Source organism: Myotis myotis, unplaced genomic scaffold (assembly GCF_014108235.1).
Source record: "Myotis myotis isolate mMyoMyo1 unplaced genomic scaffold, mMyoMyo1.p scaffold_m19_p_11, whole genome shotgun sequence".
Taxonomy (NCBI): domain Eukaryota; kingdom Metazoa; phylum Chordata; class Mammalia; order Chiroptera; family Vespertilionidae; genus Myotis; species Myotis myotis.
In genome coordinates this window covers 72,895,594-72,920,616 of record NW_023416315.1, presented here as the reverse complement: position 1 = coordinate 72,920,616, position 25,023 = coordinate 72,895,594, and the positions used below count along the sequence as shown (strand labels likewise).

The following is a 25,023-nucleotide window of genomic DNA, read 5'->3' as shown; positions in this document are numbered from 1 at the left end:
CCGCAGGCCGACGCTCTATCCACTGAGCCAAACCGGTTTTTGGCCGTTTTATACTTTCTAATTTAATTTTTCATTATGTTATTTTGTTAATAAGATGCATTTCCTTTAAATATCTGATTTAAGAATTATAAAATATAAAGGATAAAAATAAAATAATTGTTAAAATAATGCTACTCAAATAATTAGATAAGAACTTTAAAAATCCATGCTAACAGTACTAAACTGTGGAAGGTATAAAATGTCATTTTATGTGACATCTGATAATGGTTATCAGTGTTTGTACATACTTGTAAGTTGTGTGGAAATTAAGACAGATATCATTAGGCATTTTAAGCATACCATTTTAAAACAATCATGGCATTAATGTTTTAACCATTTGCACATCTTAATTACCAGGAAGAACCTACTATATCACATTTTTATAGCTTGTGGAAAGCTTTCCAATCTGTACCCTAGATTAAGATAAAGAGAATTAAGGTCTGGGAAGTGAAATGGTCTGCTGAGCAACAGTGACAGGAGAGGTTGATGAGAACAAGCTTTGACTTGTTAGTCCTGTGGTGGTGAAATGGGATCTGCGTATGGTAATGAAGCATTGACTAGATGGCTCAATGAAATGATGCTTTCTCACTTAGTTTGTAAAATTATTGGGGGTATCTGTTAAATGATGATATTGAGCCCAGAATTTTTAGATTTCTGTACTACACATACTTTTGATATTGTATCGAAAATTAGAAATCACATTTTATAGTATTTTCAACTTTGTAATTATCTTATGGAGAAACTTACTCAGTGGAAAGGAAGTAGCAAAATAAAAGCAAAACAAAACACCCCACTATTCCAAAACCACCCTAAACAGCTAATATGTATCTTCTTTAAAGTAGCTGCAATTTGGGGGAGTATTTAATATATCTCTATATTGGAAATTGTCCAACCATTCAGGTTGCTTGAAAAAGAGAAAGGTGTTAAAATTTTTAAATTTAATTATTTATTGATATCTTATTTCTGGGTAAGGTAAAGAATTGTATCAAGATGAAATAGCCATTGTTAAAGTTTATTTAAAGTTTTAGCCAGGGCACACTCAAGATCAAAACATTTGTCAGTGAAGGAAATGATGGCTCAGCGAACATTGTAACAAGACATTAACGATGGTCACAGATAGAATATCTCAGGAATGACCGTATATCCTATCTATCTGATGTCTGTTTCAGGACTCACACAAATGAGTTGAGGGTTTTAGATATACGTTAAAGGGCTGTTCTTTAATTACCTGTATTTGGTTTGTTTACATATTAATCAAACATGTTTCAAATTGATTAAAAATGTATACTACCAAATGAATGAACATACAGGCAGAGGCATACCTCCTTTTGCTTTGCTTTATTGCACTTTACAGAAATTGTGTTTTTTACAAATTGAAAGCTTGTGGTCACCCTGTGTGAAGCAAGTCTGTCAGTGCCATTTTTTTCAACAACATTTGCTTGCTTTGTGTCTGCATCTGTAATGTAAGCGCTCCGATCCTAGGAGCGCCATGCTGTTCTTTGCTAGTCTGAAAAACCGTGCGGGGCCCCAGAGGAAAAGACATCGCCTTTATTACTTACACCTGGGGAGACCCTGCGGCAGCTGGGCAGGGGCTCACCCAGCAGAGGGGAGGAGGAGAATGTGCTTGGAACAGCTTGCGTGCAGGCCAAGGACAAACAGAGAGTCTGGTGAGACTTGCTGGCTGTCAAGGATGTGGGAAGATGCTGGGCCCGTGAAGCTCAGTGGTTGAGTGTTGCCCTAGAACCAGGAAGTCAGGGTTCAATTCCCACTCAGGGAACATGCCCCAGTTGAGGGCTTGATCCTGTGGTAGGGGGCGTGCAGGCAGGAGGCAGCCAATCAATGATTCTCTCTCATCATCTATCTCTCTTTCCCTCTCTGAAATCAATAAAATTATATTTAAAAAAAAACGATGAGGGAAGACAGCCGAGTATGTGCTGTCTGCCTTGTGGCTGCTGGCCAGGCAGACACCATTCAACTGACTGGGAGGGGGAATAAAGCTATATCCTTGCATGACCCCACAGTGTCACATTTCGTTAATTATTGCAGTATTTCAAACTTTTTTATTACTATATTTGTTATGGTGATCTGTGATCAGTGATTTTTGATGTTACTATTGTGGAGGCTAAAAAAATGTAATGCTTTACTTCTTATCTTCTAAATTCTTCTAAGCTGAGTTAATAACAAATTAATAGATTAACAGGAGAAAATAAAAATTTTAATACATGTGCACGAGGAATTCACAAAAGCATGACAGTTCTAAAGATAGTGAAGTAACATTGGGTATATATGACATTTTGAACAAAGGAGAAAAGAGGGGACCAGGGTTCTAGATTTTAGAATTGAGAATGGGTGATATACGGGTATTTGAGGAAAAGTGGAACACACATGGTGGACAAATTCTTGCTAGACAACTCAGAAACAATGGAACACAGTGGGTATCTAGCTAACAGGGCCTACCGGAAGCCTCCTATTTACTACACGAACTTAATTTATATTATGTTAAGGTGAACATCCTAAGATTTCTTTCCTGGAGTGGGCCTTTCCACCTGAATCTCTTAGGCAGGAAGGGAGAGGGTCAAAGGTTCTTCCCGAGGCTTCTGTTTCTTAATAAATAGCTTAAAATCAATATCCCAAAATGCAGCTTTAGGGTGGCAAAACTTTGGCCCAATTCACTTTTGTAATTGTTTCTGGGCACCACAAACAAGTGTGTGTGTTCTGGCTGCTCCCTCAGCTTGCCGTTTCTTGTCTCTTTCTCTCTCCTCGAGCTTCCCTTTTCCCCTATTTCCTGAAATAAGGCTAAGTAGTAACCCCACATGTCCTCTAAGTGTTCAAGTGAAAGGAAGAATCACACCTCTCACTTCAAATAAAAAAAACACAAAAACTAGAAATGATTACGCTTACTGAGGAAGGTACTAGTATGTCAAAGGCCAAGAGAGGCCGAAATTTGGGTTTCTTGCGCCAGTTAGCCAACTTGTAAATGCAAAGGAAGAGTTTTTAAAGGAAATGAAAGGTGTTACTCAACTGAACACATGAATACTAAGAAAGTGAAACAGCATATTGCTGACACAGAGATAGTTATAGTGTATAGAAGGTCAAACCAGCCACAGCATTCCCTTAAGCCGAAGCCTAATCCAGAGCAAGGCTAACTCTCCTCAATTCTATGAAGGCTGAGAGAGGTGAATAAGCTGAAGAAGAACAGTTTGAAACTAGTAGAGAGCTTGGTTTATGAGGTTTAAGGAAAGAAACCATCTCCATAACATGGAAGTACAAGGTGAAGCAGTAAGTGCTGGTGTAGAAGCTATAGAAAGTTATCCGGAAGATCTATCTACTTAATAAAGGTAGCTAATTAAGATTACTAATGAAGATGGTTACACTCAACGACACACTTTCAGTGCAGGTGGAACAGCCTTCTATTGGAAGAAGATGCCATTTAGGACCCTCATAGGTGGCTTCAATGCTTCAAAGGACAGGCTGACTCTCTTGTTAGGTTATTTCCTTTAAATTGAAGCCAGCGCTCATTTATCATCCCCAACATCCTAGGGCCCTTAAGAATTATGTAAATCTATCTGTGCTCTATAAATGGAGCAGCAAAGCCTGATGACAGTACATCTGTTTAGAACATGGTTTACTGAATATTTTAAGCCCACTGTTAAGACCTGTTGCTCAGAGAAGAAGATTCTTTTCAAAATATTGCTGCCTCTTGACAATGCACTTGGTCATCCAAGAGCTTTATGGAGATATACTGTGAGATTTCATCATTCTAGATGCCATTAAGGACATTTGTGATACACGAGAAGAGGTAAAAATATTAAGGTTAACAGGAGTTTGAAAGAAGTTGATTCCAACACTTATGGATGAATTTGAGGGGCTCAAGGCTTCAGTGGAGGAAGTAATTGCAGCTGTGGTGGAAATAGCAGGAGAACTAGAATTAGAAGTGGAGCCTGAAGATGTGACTGAATTGCTGGAATTTCACAATAAAATTTGAATGGATGAGAACTTGCTTCTTATGGATGAACAAAGAAAGTGGTTTCTTGAGATGGAATGTACTCCTGGTGAAGAGGCTGTGGCGATTGGTGAAGTGACAACAAAGGATTTAGAATATGACATGAAGTTAGTTGGTAAAGCAGCGCAGGGCTTGAGAGCACTGGCTTCGGTGGTTAAAGAAGTTCTGCTGTGGGTAAATGCTATCGAACAGCATCGTGTGCACGAGGGACATTGTTGGTGACAGGAAGAGTCAGTCCATGAGGCAAACGGCACTGTTGTCTTATTTTAAGAAATTGCCACAGCCATCCCACCCATCCACAACCAACACCCTCACCAGCCAGCAGCCATCACTGCAGTGAGACCCTCCACCAGCAAAGGATTTCAACTTGCTAAAGGCTCAGCTGATGGTTAGCATTTTAAAGCAATAAAATGTTTTTAAATTAAGGCATGTACATTGTTTTTAGAGATAATGCTATTGCACACTTAATAGACTAGCAGTGCTTGGCAAACTCATTAGTCAACAGAGCCAAATATCAACAGTACAACGATTGAAATTTCTTTTGAGAGCCAAATTTTTTAAACTTAAACTATATAGGTAGGTATATTGTTATTAACTTAATTAGGGAACTCCTAAGGCTTAGGACAGTGATGGCGAACCTATGACACGCATGTCAGAGGTTACACGCGAACTCATTTTTTTGGTTGATTTTTCTTTGTTAAATGGCATTTAAATATATAAAATAAATATCAAAAATATAAATCTTTGTTTTACTATGGTTGCAGATATCAAAAATTTTCTATATGTGACACAGCACCAGAGTTAAGTTAGGGTTTTTCAAAATGCTGACATGCCGAGCTCAAAAGGTTCGCCATCACTGGCTTAGGAAGAGCCACACTCAAGGGCCAAAGAGCCGCATGTGGCTCGCGAGCCGCAGTTTGCCGACCACTGGACTAGAGTATAAGCATAACTTGTATATGCAATGGGAAACCAGAAAATTCATGTGACCCTCTTTATGGTGATAGTTAGTTTCTGTAATGACAAAATTATACTCTTTCTAAAAGTTTGGACATCAACTCCTTTCAGGTTTGCAAACATTGAGTGCCAGGGGGAAGTGTAGATATATTGTGCACTAAGAGAAAGAAGAGGATTATTTTTTCCCTAGTTTTAAATTATTATAGGGATGAAATGGGAAGAAATAGCGATTCTTTTCTAAGACATTCCTATGGACGACTTTAGAAGAACAGGCTAAGGAGAGCAGAGCCATGGCTGTTGCTTAATGTCGCATGGCCAGAGGCTTCCCCAGAGCACTTTGCTTGCTGGGGGAGCTGTTTCGTTTCATGTCTGGTTGTTGTACTTTGGAAAACACCTGGTTCCCCGCCTATTGCTTCATTATGGAGTATACAGGTAAAATTATAAAATATTTTTCAGCCTGTAGAATTTAAAAAAATATATCTTAAATTTATATTTAAAAATTTATTCCTGAGTATGTATGGATTTGTTGTATATAAATTGTGATAATTTAGGATAAGCACTTAAGGGAATTTATCAGACATAAGCTTGCTGTTCCTTCTATTTCAATTTGGGTTATACTCAAACAGACTTAAACTGCAACCCATAATTAATCCATATTTCTTCCCTCTGGGCCAGAAGGTTTAGAGTACAAACATCTGAGTTCAGATTATGCCACATAGAGAATAAAATACATGCAATTCTACAGAGAGCTTGTGGTTTCTATAAAATGTTTTCGGCACTGTGGTGGTTATTTTGTGCATGTGAGTGGCTCAATCTTATTATTAGAATTAATGTAATGAAGTGAATTGGAGATTTCAGTTTTCATCCTAAATTTTCTGAGTGTTAATATGTTCATATTTTTCTGATGGATAACTAGCCTCTTTTAAAAACTGCAGAGTCTGTTCTCAATTTCTAGTTTCACTGGCTAGTAAATTGGTACAGGTTTAGGAATACAGTTAAGATTAGACTAACACAGGTGGTGGTTGCTGCATGAGTAAATGGAGATTCCCTTAGATTGGATGGGGAGAAGGTAGAATTGGAAGGTGAGGTACTGATTCGGCGGTAAGGACATGAGTCTGCACAGAAATGTGTACAACTAATTCAAAATTTTATTACCCTAAATAGGAACTTTTGGCTAATGGTGATGTGGTTTTCTGACATACTGCTTTTCAACCAAAGAACCAAGGCTTTTGGAAGACTTTTTACCAGGGCAGAGACCCAAGTATAATGACAAAATCCTGGTGGATGAACCTTTGGCAAGGCAGCTAATTATGGTGTGCAAATCAAATTTTTGTGAAATCAATTATTTATTTGGGAGAGAGGAGGGGAGGGGAGAGCATAATTAGACATAATTGATAATCCAAGGATCACTTTGGTTTTGGAATGTATTGTTTTTGGAGTGTCATAGGTGATACCAGATCAGTTTTATTCGTCCTTCATTGCATTTTCCTTAGACAACATTAAAATTTGTCTTCATTCTTCGAGCTCATGTCAGCTAACCAGAGGAAGGAATTGGAGCAAACTACATTTTTGGAATCTATGTTGTCAAGTATGGGTCTTAAGTGATAAAGGATCCCAAACCTCTAAAGTGGAAACCTCAGGCCTCCTGAGACTGTAGAAACCTTAATAGGAGTCAGAGGTTGTAGTTTGTATCCAGTTCTATGGACAGGTGAGATATCTAATGTTTTTAATGTAGTTATAGTTATCAAAAAGGTAAGTGGATTTCTTGAAAAATATTGCAGCCTTTTACTTCTATTAGAAGTCTGTGCCAAGCCCAGCTGGCATGGCTCAGTGGTTGAGCATCAACCTATGAACCAGGAGGTCAGTTTGATTCCCAGTCAGGGCATATGGCGGGTTGCAGGCTCAGTCCCCAGTGTGGGGCCTGTAGGAGGGAGCCTATCACCGATTCTCTCTCATCATTGATGTTTTTATCTCTCTCCCTCTTCCTTCCTACCTGAAATCAGTAAAAAAAAAAAAAAAATCTATCTATCATCTTTCTATCTATCTATCTATCTATCTATCTATCTATCTATCTATCTATCTATCTACCTACCTACCTACCTACCTATCTATCTATCTATCTATCTATCTATGAAGTCTGTGCCAAGAAATAAATATAGGCACTCAGAAAAATGCACATGCCCTGGAGCCCTCCTGCGGTCCCTTCCTGGCTGGCCAACCTCCCATGTCCCTCCCTGGCCCGAAAGTGCACCGATGGGGTCCCTTGGCCTAGCCTGCGCACTCGCAATCTGGGACCCCTCTGGGGATGTCAGAGAGCCGATTTCGGCCTGATCCCGCAGGCCAGGCCAAGGGAACCCACTGGTGCTCGACTTTGTTTACTGGGCCTCTAGTCCTATATAATAAAAGGCTAATATACAAGTAGACTGAACAGCAGATGATCAGTCACTATGACATGCACTGACCACCAGGGGGAAGACGCTCAATGAAGAAGCTGCCCCCTGGTGGTCAGTGCACTCCCACAGGGGGAGCGCTGGTCAGCCAGAAACCGGCTCATGGCTGGGGAGCGCAGTGGCCGTGGCAGCAGCCAGTGCTAAGGACCCCTCAGGGAATGTCTAACTGCTGGCATAGGCCTGCTCCCCACTCCTCATGGGGAACAGGCCTAAGCTGGCAGGTGGACATCCCCTGAGGGGTCCCAGACTGTGAGAGGGTGCAGGTCGGGTTGAGGGAACCCTCTCCCCCACCAAGAGCACGAATGTTGTGCACTGGGCCTCTAGTTATTGTATATAGACTGTGGCTTCTGGTGGAAAATCTCTGTTACACAGGGACAGTTTTCTCATTCTACTTTTCTTCCTGCCTTTCTGATGGCCACATCCATGTGTGACTTATTCATGTGCAGTATCTGATATGCAATTAAAATAGAGCTTATGTAAAATAATATTCTAGTTTCAATCCTTTGGAAGTATATTTGCCATTTCCCACTTCCTACAGGTATATTTTAACACCATTAATGATATTCTTTCCTGGCTGTTGACCTGACTAATTATTTTGGGAGGGATGCATTTTTCTTAATTCTTGCAATTTTTAGCATAGTCTTTTCTGTCATTTTTAGTTTTCTTTGGTGAGCTTTCTTAAGGATTTTTTTCTCCACATTTTCAATTGATTTCTACTTTTCTCTCATTTTAGTTGAATTCTTAAAATATAATTTTGGTAATTATGTATTCATTTCTTAAGAGGTATTATAAGCATATGCTTTGGAACCAGACTGCCTAGGTTTGTATCCTACCTTATCACTTACTACCTGAGTGTCCTTGGAAAATTATTTCACCATGTGTCAAGTGTGGGTAATAATGACATCTACCTCTAGGTTTATTATGGAGACTAAATAATTTAATAAATATTAAGTTATCAGAATAATATTTGCCACATAGTAAACATTCAATAAATGAGTTATTGTTAATTTCGACAACAAAATAAGTTTTTTTTTATCTTACATATATCATCATTGCATTTACTTATTTTCAGTAAGGTAAAGGTCAGATTACCTTAAATAAATTATGCTATTTACACACAATGGAATATTATACAACCATTAAAAGGATGAGACAGATCTATATATCCTGACCAGAAAAGCTATTAATGATATTTTAGATGGTAATTTTTAGTTCCACATTTATATCAGAATTTAATGTGTAAAAGCGGTATTATATAAAGATGTCTTTGTGTAAACATAAGAAAATCTTAGAAAAATAATATAACTTTGGATGAATGGATGGAGAAGAAATGAACACTTGAAGTTCCTACTTTATATGATTTTAAAAGTGTGGAGTTACGGGAATACACAAACAAACATACACTTTGTACATTTCAACATTTTTAAAATAGTAAAATAAAATTTGTTTCTGTATTTGTGTTGGATAGACATGCTACTGAAAGTCTGTACACTTATAGCTTTAAAAAAACAGATTTCTAAGAGTAAAGGTAATGTAGGAAGACCTTTATTTGTCAAGTGAGTCAAGAGACAAAATATTAATACCTTCAATTGTTTCTTTGCATGGATAGGTTAAAAAGAAATATGTTTGTTGGTCATAAGTCCACTTGCACACAGGTGCACACAGGTGTGTGTACAATAGCCTTAAAATGACCGAGTTACTCTGGAAACTGACAGTAATTCTCATTAGGCGAAATGAAGAAAAATAAGGCAAAAGGAATAGGATAGGAGAAATACATGTACATAAGTGTATTCCCAAAGCAGTGTTTTTCACATTTGAATAATAGTTGCAAAATAACTAATGGGGATGTAATCACTAATATGAGTACTCACTGTGTACCAAGCAGTGTTCTAAGCAGTTATACTGTTATTTTACTGTTACATTTGTGTGTATAAGTCCAGAATATTTGTGCAATAGTATATATATTTTCACATTTTTTTGTGTGACTGAGTATACACCCCTTGATCTATCAGAATGCCAACTTCCTAGAGAAAAAAACCAATGAGTTCTGTAGTTATTTTTAAAGGTAGATTATTTATTTTTTTCATTTCTGATTCTTATTTCCCTTGAAAAGTTCTGCTTGCTGCATAAAAACAAGAACCCCGATCTGCATGATTTTTTGTGGTTAGTTGCTATAAAGCCAGCATTTAAATTTCTCTGAGTTCTCTTTTAGTGTCTGACATCACAGAATGAAGATCTTGTCAGGAGGGGAATAGATATGTGGCTCTTGGTCTTGTGCATTTTGTGACAAAGGAATTCCCCTTTGAATCGCCTGTTCCCCTGAAGGCACTGGAGCCTCTGGCTCAGCAGCGCAGTTGGTCTGTGCAGTGTCTCTGACGTCATCAGTGTATGCATAAGCCCTGCTATTGTCTTACTGCTACGGCAGAGCTGGGGATTGCAGTATCCTCTGTGGCTGCTCTCCCAGTCCTGCCTCTGCTGCTACCTAGTCCTGCCTCACCGCATCCCAGAAGAGCCACATTGGCCTGCCTTTCCCTGTTGGATTTCCAAAAGCAGCTCTTCGGTTTTGGTTTTTGGTGCTGTAGGAAACCTTGCTTTTCAGTCACACGGGAGAACACTGAAGCTTGTAAGAGGAGAATCTGGCAGCTGGACACAGCTTGGACTGCATTGTCTGTCTTCATGACCCCTGCTGTGTAGTCTCATCTCTTCACTCTCACACATACACTCTCCTCGATTTTTCTTCCTTCCTTCCCTCCACTCCCTTTCTTCTAATTTTTTTTTAAAGCAGCCTCTGGAGCCAGCCATGTTTGGCACTGAATCTTCATGTAAGTAAATGGATCCCACTTACTTGCTGTTTAGAAATCTGCTTGCTGTCATGGTTTCATTGGCTTGGAGTGTATATCACTTTGCCTTAGGTCATTAACAGTCTTTGTGTTTTTGCTCTAATTACAAAGGAATTGGTCTCAGGGAAGGGACTGTCCCTTAACTGGGTTATTCATTCTGAAGGCCGGGATGTCAATGTGGTCAAAACCAGGCCTTCAGGAGGGAGGGAGGACACAGGATCCAGGCAGCCTCCTTAGAATGTGTTAATTGATAGGATCTAGTCTGTCACTGATCTGTTGTTGTGGGTTCCGTAATGGTCCTTAAACCTTAATAGAGATAGTGGGAGGATCAGTGATGAAAGTGCTTATTAGGAAAGATAGAAGGACTTACATTTTTTTTTAATCTAAAAGGATAAAAATGTATCATTATAATCTTTTCCTTTGTATTTTTAAAAAGAATTTATTGACTTATTATTAAAAATATTTTAAAATAGTTTATTGATTTTTAAAGAGAGAGGAAGGGAGAGGGAGAGAGAGAAACATCAACGATGAGAGAGAATCATTGATCAGCTGCCTTCTCCATGCCTCCTACTGGGCTTGAGCCTGCAACCCTGGCATGTGCCCTGCCCGGGAATCAAACCGTGACCTCCTGGTTCATAGGTTGACGCTCAACCCCTAAGCCACACCAGCTAGGTGAAATATGCTTTATTTTTGAAGAAGAATTTTTAAATTTGCACAATGGCTTCATATCTGTTTTAAAACATATGCAATAAAATTGCTTTGGTGCAGAAGCAGGCCCTGCCTGGCTGGACTGGACAGCACTTGTAGACAGCTAAAATTAGTTATTTATAAAATAATGACCAGTCTAAATAATTTAGGATTATTTAATGTTGGTTGTAGAATAATATAATTTGTCAGTGCAGTTGTACAGGGTCTGTAGACTATTTGGTTATATCAGTAAGCAAAGGTGACAGTTAAGAATTCTAAAGAGACTCAACCTGTTGGCTTAGAACATCAAATATTGGCAAAACACCAATTTTTGAGAGGAGTAGGGGGCTAGGGCAGAAATTTAAGAAACGCATTTCTTATGAATTTGTAATTTGACCTTTCTGATCGCAGGTGAGCAGGGTGACTATTTGTGCACTGCTTATGATTTTATAGAATACTACTATTTCAAGAGAGCTAATACTCCTCAGTTCTTGACTGGCTTTTTTAAAGGGTTGATTATTTTTGCTGTTTCACATGGTAGCTCCCCATTTCTGAAATTACCACATTGCCTAATTAAGGTCAAGATACATTAACATTGAGATGCAATGTCTCATTCAGCATGTGCCACTATTATTTCCTAATCATTTAAAAGTAGTTTTTGAATTCACTTAATGGTACAGTTAGAATTATTGTGGGGGCTAAAAAATATATATATAATACTTTTTCTCCCACCTTCTAAGTTCTTTCAGCTGGGCTAATAATGAATTAGCAGAGCCAGATTAATAGGATAAAATAAAATTTTAATACATGCTCATGAGGAATTCATATAAGCATGAAAATCCCAGACAGTGAGTTAAAATTGGGTATATATGACATTTTGGATAAAGGAAAAAAATTTGGGGTATGGGAACTTAGATTTCAAAAGTGAGAATGGGTGATTTACAGGTAATTGAGGAAGACCAGAACACACATGGCAGGTAATTTTTGGCTAGGCAACCCAGAAACCATGAGTCAGGGGTAATCTAGTAAACAGGCCCCTGTTTGATGCACTCCCATCCACTATGCTCCATTCAAATGAGGCTGCTAAGGAGAACATCCTAAGATTTCCTTCCTGGAGTAGGTCTTTCCCTCTGAATCTCTTAGGCAGGAAAGGGGGGAGGGTCAAATGTTCTTTTGTTCCTTAATAACCAGCTTAAAAATCAGTATGCCAAAAGGCTAAACTGTTGGTCCCCTTCATTGTCATCCCAGAAATAGAAACAGACTATTCAAAGGCAAAGACCTTCCAGTTTCATTTCAGTCATGAAATTTTGTTTATGTTGGAATCTAGGTATGGACAGAAATATCTAAAGGAAAATTTGTCTTATTTTTTGTGTAGCTGAAAATGGAAGCTGTGAAGGTCTTTGGATTTTTGGACTAGGGACTCTAGTCTGGCCAGGTTTACCAAGCAGACATAGCCTTTCTTGATTATCAGACCTGATCTTTTGATAATATCATAATGTGCTATGTGGAAAACTTCTGGTAGCTTTTGGTCTCCAAAGCTACCAGATTATTAAAAAGGCAGAATATTGTTCAGAAGACAGAATACTGTCATGTAAGTTTTTGGCTTTTTTTTTTTTTAAGTTCTAATTAGTTCAGAAAGGATCTTCCAAACCATCTGGGATATTTTTACTAAATTTTTAGAATAAATACTTGTTAACTATATACCCTGCTGTGCTAGATCTTGGAAAGGTCAGTTTTTTCCCTAACAGTCTGATTAATGATTCTTACCCCTGATTTTGGTTGCAGTATTTTACTTGTATTTGATGCATTAACTTTTTAAATTGAGGTATGGTTTACATAAAATAAATTGCACAAGTCAAAGTGTGCAGCTCTGAATTTTCATCTGTGTTCACACTCATGGACCCCACCACTGCCCAGATAAAGCTACAGAACATTTCTGTCACTCCAGAAAGTTCACTTGTGGCAACCCTTCCCAGTCAACATTACTTGCCAGAAACAGCTATTCACTATTCTGACGTCTGTTGCCATAGACTCATGTGTAACTGGCTCTTTTAAATTTTCTTTCTGCTCTTTGCCTATAATAGAAGGAAATGCCAGTGACTTCATTTTCAAATACTGGATAGATTAAGTTGACTTTATGTTTCAGACCTTGGAGGTCAGGAATTTGCAGTAGCTTGGGTATATATTATAACATGTTCTATCTCACTGAAATAGTAGTGCTTGATTTAAATACTAAAAAGTCCCTCCACCCAACTACCCCTGCCACACAAGGATCCTTAAAAATGACCAAAAATTTCTCTGAAAGAATAGACTCTTGTTCCTCAAAATGAAAGACTTACATAGTTAGGGCAACAGAATTAATAAATGCTCTGTTGGTTGAGTGTCATCCTGCTCACCGAAAGGTTGCTGGTTCAATTCCCAGTCAGGGCATTGGGTTGTGGGTTCAATTCCTGGGCATGTACGGAAGGTAACCAATAAATATTTCTTTCTCACATCGATGTTTCTCTATTAGGTGATGATTAAAGTTAATAATAAAAATAAATGTTCTGTCTGACATCATTTAAAATTTTTATTTATTGATTGATTTTTAGAGAAAGAGAGTAAAGGGAAAGGGAAAGAGCAAAACATTGATGGGAAAGCATAACATCCATCAGTTGCCTCCTGCACGCCCCCTAATGGGGCTTGAGTTTGAAACCCAGGCATGTGTTCTGACTGGGAATCGACCCAGCAATCTTTTGGTGCACAGGACGATGCCTAACCAATTGAGCCACAATGGCCAGGGCTATCTGACATAGTTTTAGTGAATATCTTTTGACACCGCTTTAGTGATACAGTGCTAGTCTCATTTTTTCCTGACTTAATGGATCTGAATCTCCCATAGTTGTGTAGTTTGTCCACAGTCTATTTTGGCCCACTTTGAAATGAAAGTGTTCTGTGTTATGTGTAGATTAATCATTACAAAGCAGGAAGTGTGGCTTTTGTAATTCTCTTACCATCTTGATGTATTTCACAGAGTTTTTCCTTTACTGAAATTTCCCATGTCTAAAAATGGGAGTAGTATGTTTGCTTTTTATCTGATTTGAGGAAATGAAATTTTAGTTTCTGTGGTGAGAATAATTTACGTTTAAGAAGAAAGTACTATCTATAAAGTTTTGTTGAGAAGAGAGTCATTAACATGCATATTTCAGATACTTAATTTGATTTAATGATATTTTATAATCAATAGACTAAATTACACAACAAATTAAAAGTTTAATTTCTTCTTAAAATGTTATAAACAGAGAAAAATTTAATCTTTCATGGAGTAATTAAAATAAACTGGTTTTGCCTTGCTGCCATCCTTCCTAATAAAGCCAGTTATTCTCCAAAGAGTAAATACTTCAAGTATAATGATCAGTTATTCAATTAGCATTTATCCAGCTCATTTCTCCTCTTTCTCCCCTCCCATGTTTAATTTTTTAGGGCTCAAGGGTGCCATTTAAGATGCGTTGTGGTGGGAATTGTGTCCTGGTCTGACACAGTAATGTGTTTTCTAAAGCACCTGCTTTATTAGTTCAGTGAAGAGAGCAACACCTTATCTTTTGAATAACAGGGTGCCCCTGAGGAAAATAGTATCGTTTAATCCCTCCCCCAAGTATTTGTTAGAGTAGTAATAAATTTTGAAAAATATCTAATGCATCTGTGAAAGGGAAAAAAAAATCACCAAATTACTAGCAAAGTGCTAATTTTAATGCCCTTAGTGGTGATGGGAACACATGTGTTAGGTTGTTAGTTCTGTTTCGCTCTGGTGTGGCTGACCCACAAGTCTTCTCTGCCATTTTCTGGATGCTCACATCACGTTGGTAGGGAGCCAGGTGCTGGAAAGGATTTGGGGTACATGCAGTGTCCGCATGTGATTTGTCTTTGATGGGCACCAAAAGGTCTGCTGTTGCTTTTTATTTTCATTATTGATGAATGGATTAAGTTGAAAACTGACAGCTTTTCAGTTTTAATACTGAGTGTGGTACCATCTTTCCAGGAACAACATGATTATCTCAAATTTTGACCCATTGTATAGGAGATAGTCAAATGAATATACTCCGGTAATATTAGATCACCAAGAAACTGAATAATTAAACAGGCATCTTTTTCATAGAGAAGCAAATGATTCACGCTCCCTTTCAGGGCCATTCTTGACAACCCATAATAAAGTTAAACTTGGTTCTATGGTGTTGATCGTGAATCAGTTGAGGTGTTCATTGTAACTACGGTCATTCAAAAATAGCTAATCACAACTGGACAGTTTCTCAATATAAGTTCTACTTTTTATTAAATAATTGCATCAGTGACTGCTATTTTTGCTTAGTATGTTTGACATATTAGTATTATATTTTGTGAGCTTAGTGGTGATGGGGATACATGTGACAGGTTGTGTTAGTTTCATGTGAAACCAGGTAATTTAGGAATAGCAAAGTTTTTTTACAACTTTAATGTGGCTGTTAGTATTTAACTGTATTAGAAATTAAATGCGTTCATGTTACTTAAAGCAAAAATACAAATACAAGTATTACAGGCCCGGTGCATGAAAATTTGTGCACTCCGGGGGGTCCCTCAGCCCGGCCTGCACCCCCTCGCAGTCCAGGAGCCCTTGGGGGATGTCTGACTGATGGCTTAGCAGTCAGACATCCTTAGCGCTGCCACAGAGGCAGGAGAGTCTCCTGCCACCACCGCTGCACTTGCTGGCTGTGAGCCCGGCTTCTGACTGAGCGGCGCTCCCCCTGTGGGAGCACACTGACCACCACAGGGCAGCTGTTGCATTGAGTGTCTGCCCCTCGTGGTCAGTGCGTGTCATAGCAACCAGTCCTTCTGCCGTTCGGTCGATTTGCATATTAGCCTTTTATTTTATAGGATACACACAAAAGTCACAAAAATTTACCTCTAAATCTGCACTCAGAGCACTGAATGTAAAAAAATATATATATTACATGACTTTAGATGAGTAGAATACTATAGATTACTAAAGTCACAAACATGGAAAAATAATTATAGGTCATAGAGATTTATGTTGGGATGTGGTCATTCAGAAGCCTGAGAAGCTAAAGCGCATATAACATTTTTGATTTGTATCACCTATTCTTTCCTCCTGTCAGTATAAGTTCTTATGTGAAATTTCCTTTTGGTTTTCTTGCCTACTAATAGTTGACACCATAATTTTTGGTATCAAGAGAATATTTTCAACTAAGTAAGATAGGAAATTAATTTTCTGCTGGATATTTGTATACTTATTTTGTTAGTCTAGAAATAGAATAATAATACCCAGTGGGTAATTTTAAATTTTCAAATTACTTATTTCACTTGAGTATTAGTTTTCCTAATTGTTAGTCAATAGTTTGTTCAGCAGAAATTACACATGAGTTTTCAGTAATCTGTTGTTTTCATTGTCACAATGGAGCAGATTCATATCCTGTATAAACTATGGGGAGTCTATGGGGAAAAATTACCATATATGGAAACTTTCCCCATAGAATCCCCATGGAGTTACACAGGATGTTAATAGGATTCATTGTTGTGGATTCTGAGTCAGAAAAGTCATTGATAATGTGTATTTTTAACATTAATAATAATCACTGCATTAAATTATGTTCAAATATTATTAATCTTTTAATACTAGACCATATGGAATACAAGACTATGAAATGTATGGTTATTTTTTAAATTGTTTTTCAAAGAACATTGATATCCTTTTTTTCAATAAGTATAAAGCATTCATTAACAAACTTATTAATCTGTTTTTAATTAGAAAACACACATGCTTTGAATTATTTACAAGTCCTGTAATGTAGTCACATTTGCTGTGCTAGAAAAATAAATTGTAATATTTTCTTCATAGAGATTTTACTTTCATTAATAATGGATTCAGATAATTATGAACTGAAAGACAAAGATACAGTTTAATACATGTAGAAATGACAGCATCCACATGCTAGATGTTGTGACCAATTGCAGAACTAGGGGGGACTCAGTTGCCTAAATTCAAATTATGGCTCTACCACATTCTACCAGGGTTTGGCCATCTACCATTTAAGATCTTCTGGCCCAAATAGTTGCTTATCCAGTGAACTCTTGGTGTTAGGGAAATCTGCCTTTTTGGGCCAACACATTTGCACCAGGAGGGAGCTTTTCAAGGGTCATCTGTGGAGAGTAGACCCAGTAGTGGGAAAGACAGGCTGAGAAGGGGAAACATTGCTTGGATCTTTGAAGGGATGCAGTAGGGGATCTGAAGGAAAGAGACTGCATGAAACTGGATGAAGTGAGTCAGGGTTGGCAAGTTCCCAGTGTATTTCTTATACTAGTTGCCTCTGTGGCAGGCATCACTAATTGGTCAGAGTACTCTTGTAGGATTGGCTTAAGCCACCGAAGGTAGAAATGTTTTCTACCTAAAACACTTTATCTGTGCAAGTGTTTTTCCACATTAGTGTGAATAATAGTCACATAAATAAATATTTAAATAAACTTGCAAACACTTACTGAATTAAGAAAAAAATTAGGAATCTTAAGTGTTTCAATGATAGCTGTTTAGATGTGAAATAAACACACTATTCTATATTACATTGTGGTTCTCAATAATATCAATGGGTTAATAATTCAAGACACCACTGATCTCTTTTGAATGAAATTAAAGACATATCCCCAGAGTGTAACAGAGTACATAATATATACTAAACACTCATTTTTCTCAAATTTGAAACTGCTGTGGCTTAAGGTAGTATGATGCATGGACTTTATGGGAGATTAATATTGAGTTCAATTAAATTTTCCAGGCACTTTTCAGTGAATAACTATAACCTGACACCCTTTGGAGCAGGAGCAGGTGACACAAACACAATTGCATGTGGATTTTTATTACCAAGTCCAAATGTGTTAGAGGTAAACTGCTATAAACTGATACTTTGCTACATACTGATAAGTTGGCTATGTTTCATCTAAGTTCATCATTTCCTAAGATTATTAAGTAAAAATAATGAGGTATTTTAATCACCAGTTTATTTATAGCATAAAAAGTGAGAATTGTTTTTTCACTTATCTTTTAGGAATTGGAAAAATTATTTTCCATTGCTCTGTGAGAATTTCTGAGTGTTAAGATTTAGGTTTATGAGCCTATTTTGGTGCAGAGTGAGCCTGATTGGAATGCATATAGATTAGAAAATCACAGTGATTCCATTAGAGCAGTGGTCAACAAACTCATTAGTCAACAGAGCCAAATATCACAGTACTTCTTCAAAATAGACTCGCCCAGGCCGAAAATCGACTTCTGCGCATGGGCCATGAAGTTTCAATCGCACTGTACGTGCGGGACCGCACGTGGTATTTTGTGGAAGAGCCACACTCAAGGGGCCAAAGAGCCGCATGTGGCTCGTGAGCCTCAGTTTGCCGACCACTGCATTAGAGTATTATTTATCACTTCTTTCATAATTGGCTGCTTCTAGAATACCTAGGTTAGCAGGAGGCTTTGGTAGGGTTTGGTTTGGTGATATGCATGGATAGTCCAAGCCTGGGCTTGACTCAGAAGTTTGTATTTTGTATCTGAAATATTCTTAGATTAATTTTAGTATAATGGTGTTTTAGTTATCTGTTGCTATATAACTATCCACCCCAAAACATAGAGGTTTAAGTAAGTGTTTATTATTACTATACTAGAGGCCCGATGCATGAAATTTGTGCACAGGTGGGGTTCCTAGGCCTGGCCGGTGATCAGGGCTGATCAAGTTCCCTGCCTCACCACCTTCCCGCCTCCTCCTTCCCTCACCGCGGTGGCGGCACATGGTTCCCTGCCCCTTCGCCTCTCCGCCTCCCTGTCTCTTCCTTCCCTCACTGCCCACGTACCACCACTGCGTGGTTCCCTGCCTCCCTGCCTCCCCCCATCCTCCTTCCCTCGCAGCCCACATCCGCTGCCACCCATCCCTGGTTCCCTGTCCCAGCCCAGGGCCTGGCCCCAATCGGGTGATCAGGACCTGCCAGCCAGGGGGAGGGACGGGGAGGAGGGACCAGGGGAGGGTTCCAGGGCATGTCTGGCCTGTCTCGCTCAGACCCGATGGGCTGGACCCCAGCAGCAAGCTAACCTACTGGTCAGAGTGTCTTTCCCCTACTCGTCAGTGCATGTCATAGTGACTGGTCGACCAGTTGACTGTCTGCCCTCTGGTGGTCAGTGCATGTCATAGTGAGCAGTTGAACGGCCTTAGCATATCATTAGCATATTACGCTTTGATTGGTTGAACAGCCAATTGGACAACTGGACATTTAGCATATTAGGTTTTTATTATATACTAGAGGCCCGGTGCACAAAAATTTGTGCACTCAGCGGGGGGGGGGGGGGGGGGGAGGGTGTCCCTCAGCCTGGCCTGTGCCTAGTCACAGTCCAGGACCCCTTGGGGGATGTCCACCTGTTGACTTAGGCCCACTCCCAGGGGGATCAGGCCTCAGCTTGCAGTCAGACATCCTTCTGGCAGCCAAGGAGCCCTCAGGGGATGTCCAACTAAAGGCTTAGGCCCCCAACGGATCAGGTCTAAACCATTAGTTGGATATTCTTAGTGCTGCCACGGAGGTGGGAGAGGCTCCTGCCACCACCACTGCACTGGCCAACTATGAGCCAGCTTCTGGCTGAGTGGCACTCCCCATATGAGTCTTCTGGGTCCTGCCCTGCCTTGCCTTTTTTTTTCTTTCTAAGACATTTCACTTTATTTAAAAGAAGCCAATATACTGGATATAAAGGGTATGATATTTACAACAGTACAGTAAACAGGTTGGTTTCCCGATAGGATCAGTAGTCTTTCAGTAAGTATAAACCCCCCTTCCCCTTGATGCTCGACCCAGCTGGCAGACAAACAGCAACAGTGGGGTGGGATGGGACTGCAGGATAGAAAGTCTCCCTGAAGGGATTAAAAATCGCGTAGATGCTAAAAAGTCCACGAAGGGGTCTTGGGGGTGAGGGGTACCTCTGCCTCATTCCTTTGAGGGCTTGGCAGCAGGAATGTTGAGGGATTTGCCCCAAACTAACACACGGCCCTGAGCCTGTAAATCTTCCACCCATGGAATATTCCCTTCCCGAGAGAATCAGCCCTAATCCCTCAGCCAGGGCCTGGAGGAGCTGCCCAGGCTGTGGGCACAGCCAGGACTGTGGACATTCCATGGCCTTTCCACTCCCACTCCAGCTGCCTAACAACTCTGCACTGCTCCCCTCGCCCACCTCCCCCATCACCCCATCAGGACACCGTGCACAGGAGGGGACACTGGTTTTCCCATGCCCATTGGGAACTGGCTGTTTCTGTTTTCTGGAGTAAAAAGGTTCCTGTGGGTCGGGTAAGCTCTCTGCTTGGCAGGAAGTTCTGAAACAGAGCCACTGACCACACCCACCTCCTCTGGGCATGGAGCAGCTTGGGCCCTCGGAGCTCATCTCTCCAGCAGAACTGAAGGGAAGGCCATGTATACCCTTATGTCCCTCACCCTTCACATGCCCAGAACCATCAGTGTCACACTTCCTAATTCCTATCACTGTATTTCATTAGTTCCATACTGTTTTACTAATCCTGAATCTAAACAGATTGTTTCAAAGAGATCATTCTATTTTTAAAGTATTTAGTGATGTACCTGTGAGCTTTGCATGGATGAACTAAGCACATGACCCTTTCTTGTACATCAGAACCTGCACACACATGTAAAAAGAGGACCCGTTTTTGCCAGATGTGAAACCACTGTTTATTTGTAATAAATAATCACACAATCTAAAAAAAAAAAAAAAAAAAAAAAAGACCTGGCTTCCGCGTGTTCTGGGTCCCTCCCTGCCTCGAGGGGTCACCAATCACCACCGGGGTGGGGGGCAGGGAAGAGGCAGACACTGGTGGCCTCTTCTCTGCCCCGCCCAGCTTCTCTGATCACCAGCTGGGGGGGGCGGGCCTTTGCCCGGGTTCTTGGATCCAGGGCGGGGAGCAGGGCAAAGTGCCTTTACCTTGCCACCCGGCTCTTGCCTGCCACCTGGGTTTCCGATCACCGTTCTTCCGTCCTTCCCCTTTCGCCTCCCATCATTGAGCCTACGTATGCAAATTAGCCGCCATCTTTGTTGGTGGTTAATTTCCATATCGCCCCGATTAGCCAGTGGACAGGGTAGTGAAGTTACGGTTAATTACCATGTTTGTCTATTATTAGATAGGACTAGAGGCCCAGTGCACGAAATTCGTGCACTGGGGGGGGGGGGTCCCTCAGCCCCGCCTGCACCCTCTTGCAGCCTGGGAGCCCTCGGGGGATGTCCCCTGCGGGGAGTGGGCCTAAGCTGACAGTTGGACATCTTTAGCACTGCCACAGAGGCAGGAGAGGCTACCCCGCACCGCCGTTGTGCTTGCCAGCTGTGAGCCCAGCTTCTGGCTGAGCGGCGCTCCCCCTGTGGGAGCGCATTGACCACCAGGGGGCAGCTCCTGCGTTGAGTGTCTGCCCCCTGGTGGTCAGTGCGCATCATAGCAACCAGTCATTCTGCCATTTGGTCTATTTGCATATTAGCCTTTTATTATATAGGAGGATTTCCCGGTTCTGTGGGTTGACTGGACCCACTGGTGGTTCTCACGTAGAGATTTCAATGCAGTTGCAGTCAGATTTTGTTGTGGCTTCTGTCATCCAGATGCCACCTGAGCTGGAGGTCCAGGATAACTCTCTCACAGGGATATTAGTTGAGGTTGACTATTGGGACTCAGCTCGGATTGTGGGCAGGAATGCCTGTATTTGGCTGCTCTATGAGGTTCAAGCTTCTGACAGCATGGTGCTTGATTCTCAGAAGAGGCATCCCACTGATCATTACAAGAGTCCTAGGAGGAAGCTGCAAGATTTCTTATGACCTAGTCTTGGAAGTCTCAGAAGTCACTGCCACCATGTTATAAAGGCCAAGCTAGTTCCTAAGCTGATTCCGGATTCAAAGGGAAGAGAATTAGGTGCCTTTTGATGAGGGAGTAGTAAGGCTACATTGTAGAACAAGTAGGATAGAAAATATTGTAGTGGCCATTTAAAAATTACAGTTTGCTCTAAGTGGTTTCCAAATTCTATTTCATGAAGTTGGTGTTGTATGTATTCTCTAGATCCGGGGTCTGTAAACTTTTTCTGTAAAGGGCCAGATGGTGAATATTTTAGACTTGTGGACCATACAGTTATTTTTATAACTACTCAACTCTGCTATTATAGCACAAAAGCAGCCAAAGACAAATGAGTGTGGCTGTGTTCCAATAAAACTTTATTTATGGACACAGAGAAACTTGAATTTTATATAATTTTCACATATCAAAAATATTCTTTTTTCCAACCATTTGAAAATGTGAAAAAAAAAATCTTAGATCAAGGATCATACAAAACCAGGTGGTAGGTAGGCTTTTGACCCATGGGCCTTAGTTTGCTGATGTTTGCTCTTAATATTTGATTTCAATTTCATTTTTAATTACTAAGAAACTAAAACAAAGAACAGCCGATACATTCACATTAAAAGTAACTATTTTGATATATTTAGTACTACTGATACATGCACTTATGTCCTCATTAGTTGACTTTATTATTAAATGTTATAAATTTGAACTTATAAATATATGTCTATATATTGGGCTGCTATGTAATATTTTGTTTGAAACTTGTAAGAATTTTTATGAGTTTATTTGAACCAAACTGATGACAATTGCTGGGAAGCAAAATCTCAACGGATTGAGAAAATGCTCTGGAAACTGGCAGTTTTACTACTTACTTTATACATTAGAATCAAAGGGCAAGACAGAAGGGAATTACATGAAATTTATTGGTGATAGATTAGGGAGCTAGGAGAAAGCAAAGGGGGATAATGGGTGGTGGGGGGAGGGGATGATCTCTGGGATTGGATAAAAACTAAAACTGATAGCCTGGCTGGTGTGGCTCAGAGTTGAGCATCACCACCCTGGTTGTAGGCTTGATCCTGAGTAGGGGGTGTGTGTGCAGGAGGCAGTTGACAAATGGTGTTTCTCTCATCAATGTTTCTATCTCTAAAAATCAATAAAAAAATAAAAATAAATAAAACTGATAGACATCTTTTATCTTTTATATTTGTGCGTATAAGGATAGTTAACAGTCAATAATTAACATAACAATAACAATGAGAGGATTTGTGGTCTCCGTTCTGTGCCATTCCAAAGGTGTGTTATATTAGATGCAAAACAATAGGCTCAATGAAGGTAAAGATTGACCTTTTTAGGGAAGATTCTAGCCTAGGACCTGACTGCCAGCCATGAACTAATTTTAGTTAGAAAGTTTTAATTTCAGACCATCCTATGTGGTTACTTTTGGTCTCTGAGTTTGTAAGGCCCTGCCATTCAGGCCTCCCCTGAACTTGTCAGGTTTATTATGTAGCACTTTTTTGTCCACATAAGAAAATTAAAATCCTAGAACATCAGATGAAGGCTTTAATTCTAGTCTGTTCTCAGAATAACAGTAGGTGACAAAAGTAAAACAGGATTGGAGACCTGTTTGATTCTGTTTCACAAGTACTTATTGAATGCAGAGGAGTAGCATGTGATAAGAGATAAGAGAAGAAAACACTTTCAAGAAATTTAAAGTTCACTGGATTTGGGATTGTGGCAGTGATAGAGGAAGAACAGAGAGGGTAATAATATTAAAACTATATGTTTTTATTTAGTTAAAGCAGTATAGATAAGATTATTTTTGACACCAGTGCCCATGACTCAAAGAAAAAATTTGCTTTCATTGTAATTGGTTGTATAATACGCAATTATGACAAGAAAAACCATTTTTCTTTTTAAAAAATTTTATTAAAGGACAATTTAGGTATGATAAATATATCCATTTGAAAGATATAGTTTCATGAATTTTGGCAAATGTATGCATGTGTATAACCATCATTATCATTACACTCAATAGAACATTTCCATCATCCCAAAAAAGTTTTCTTATGCCATTTTGCAGTCAATCTCCATGTCTCTAGAATTTTATGTAAATGGGATTGTTGCCGGAGAAATTAGTGGGTTCAATTTCCCCAACACTAGTGGGAGTGGGGTGGCTCTTGCAATATCTTCAGAAAAAGAATTTCCTAAGACTCACATGGGAGAATGAATGGTTTTTATCAGTGTGGAAATATATTTCTCAGATTGTGAAGTCCCATGCCCCTTACCCAGTCCTGGAAAAGGTACAGCTGGGAGACCAGCAGAGCCAAAAGCAGGGCCAGTGTCCAGAGTCTTCATCCCATGGTGGAGCTGAGTCCAGGGTAGCATCAGGCTCAGTTCAGTCCATCAATCCATTGTGTGGGTACCGGGGAGCACACCGCCTGCAACAGGAGTCAGGCGCAAGCAGCCAGAGCGCGCTGAGTGCTCCTTTGTCCAGGAGTTTAAATATTCAAGTTTCGTGTCCTTGGAGTGGCCATGCCTATTGCGGCCACTGACTTGTTCCCAGGTGTGACTGACAGGCACCTTCCCACGGCACCCAGACCTTACTGGGCACGCATCCATTGTCCAGTCCCTTCCCCCAGCCATCTGCTGAATAGACCTGGAGAATGTTAACTGCAGTTTCCTGGCAAAGCTGTATAAATGGCATGCCTGTATTATCTATTCTTCCCTTAACTCCTTTCCTGTTAAGTAATAACCCAAGTTATTATAATAGTATCAGGATCATACAATGTATACTACTTTTGTGTATGATTTCTTTTGTTCGGCATGTTTTTAGCCATGTTGTGGTGTCTGTTGGTAGTTCAGTTCTTTTTATTACTGAGTAGTAGAAATACCATAATTGATGTTATTTGCCCATTTAGGTTGCGTTGTTTCCTATTTTCAGTTTAAAGCTGCTATATTTATTTACGTATAATTCTCTGTATGGACATATGTTTTCACTTCTCTTGGTTAAAGACCTAGAAATGCAATTTTTGAGAAACTAACTGCCAAACTGTTTTCCAAAATGGTTAAACGTTTTTATATTCCCATCAGCAATATATGAGTCAATAGTTTTATATCCCTGGCAACACTTGGTATTGTCAGTCTTTTTAACTTTAGATAATTTACTGGTTATGTAT

At 39.7% G+C, this 25,023-nt stretch overlaps 1 protein-coding gene across 16 annotated transcripts in view; it reads left to right on the top strand.

Moving 5' to 3' along the window:
* The window catches only part of ST7 (suppression of tumorigenicity 7), a 314,766-nt gene that overhangs the window by 39,149 nt on the left and 250,594 nt on the right, over positions 1–25,023 (top strand). The window contains exon 1 of one of the 16 annotated variants that reach the window (XM_036328879.1): positions 10,232–10,268. The exons of 14 other annotated variants lie outside the window; for them this stretch is intronic. In XM_036328879.1, the coding sequence (XP_036184772.1) occupies positions 10,247–10,268 (22 nt within the window). In that variant the 5' untranslated portion in view covers positions 10,232–10,246. Of the gene's footprint in view, positions 1–10,231; positions 10,269–17,827; positions 17,880–25,023 lie in introns of those variants that run through there. One more of the 16 variants, XM_036328878.1, reaches the window with a different exon arrangement.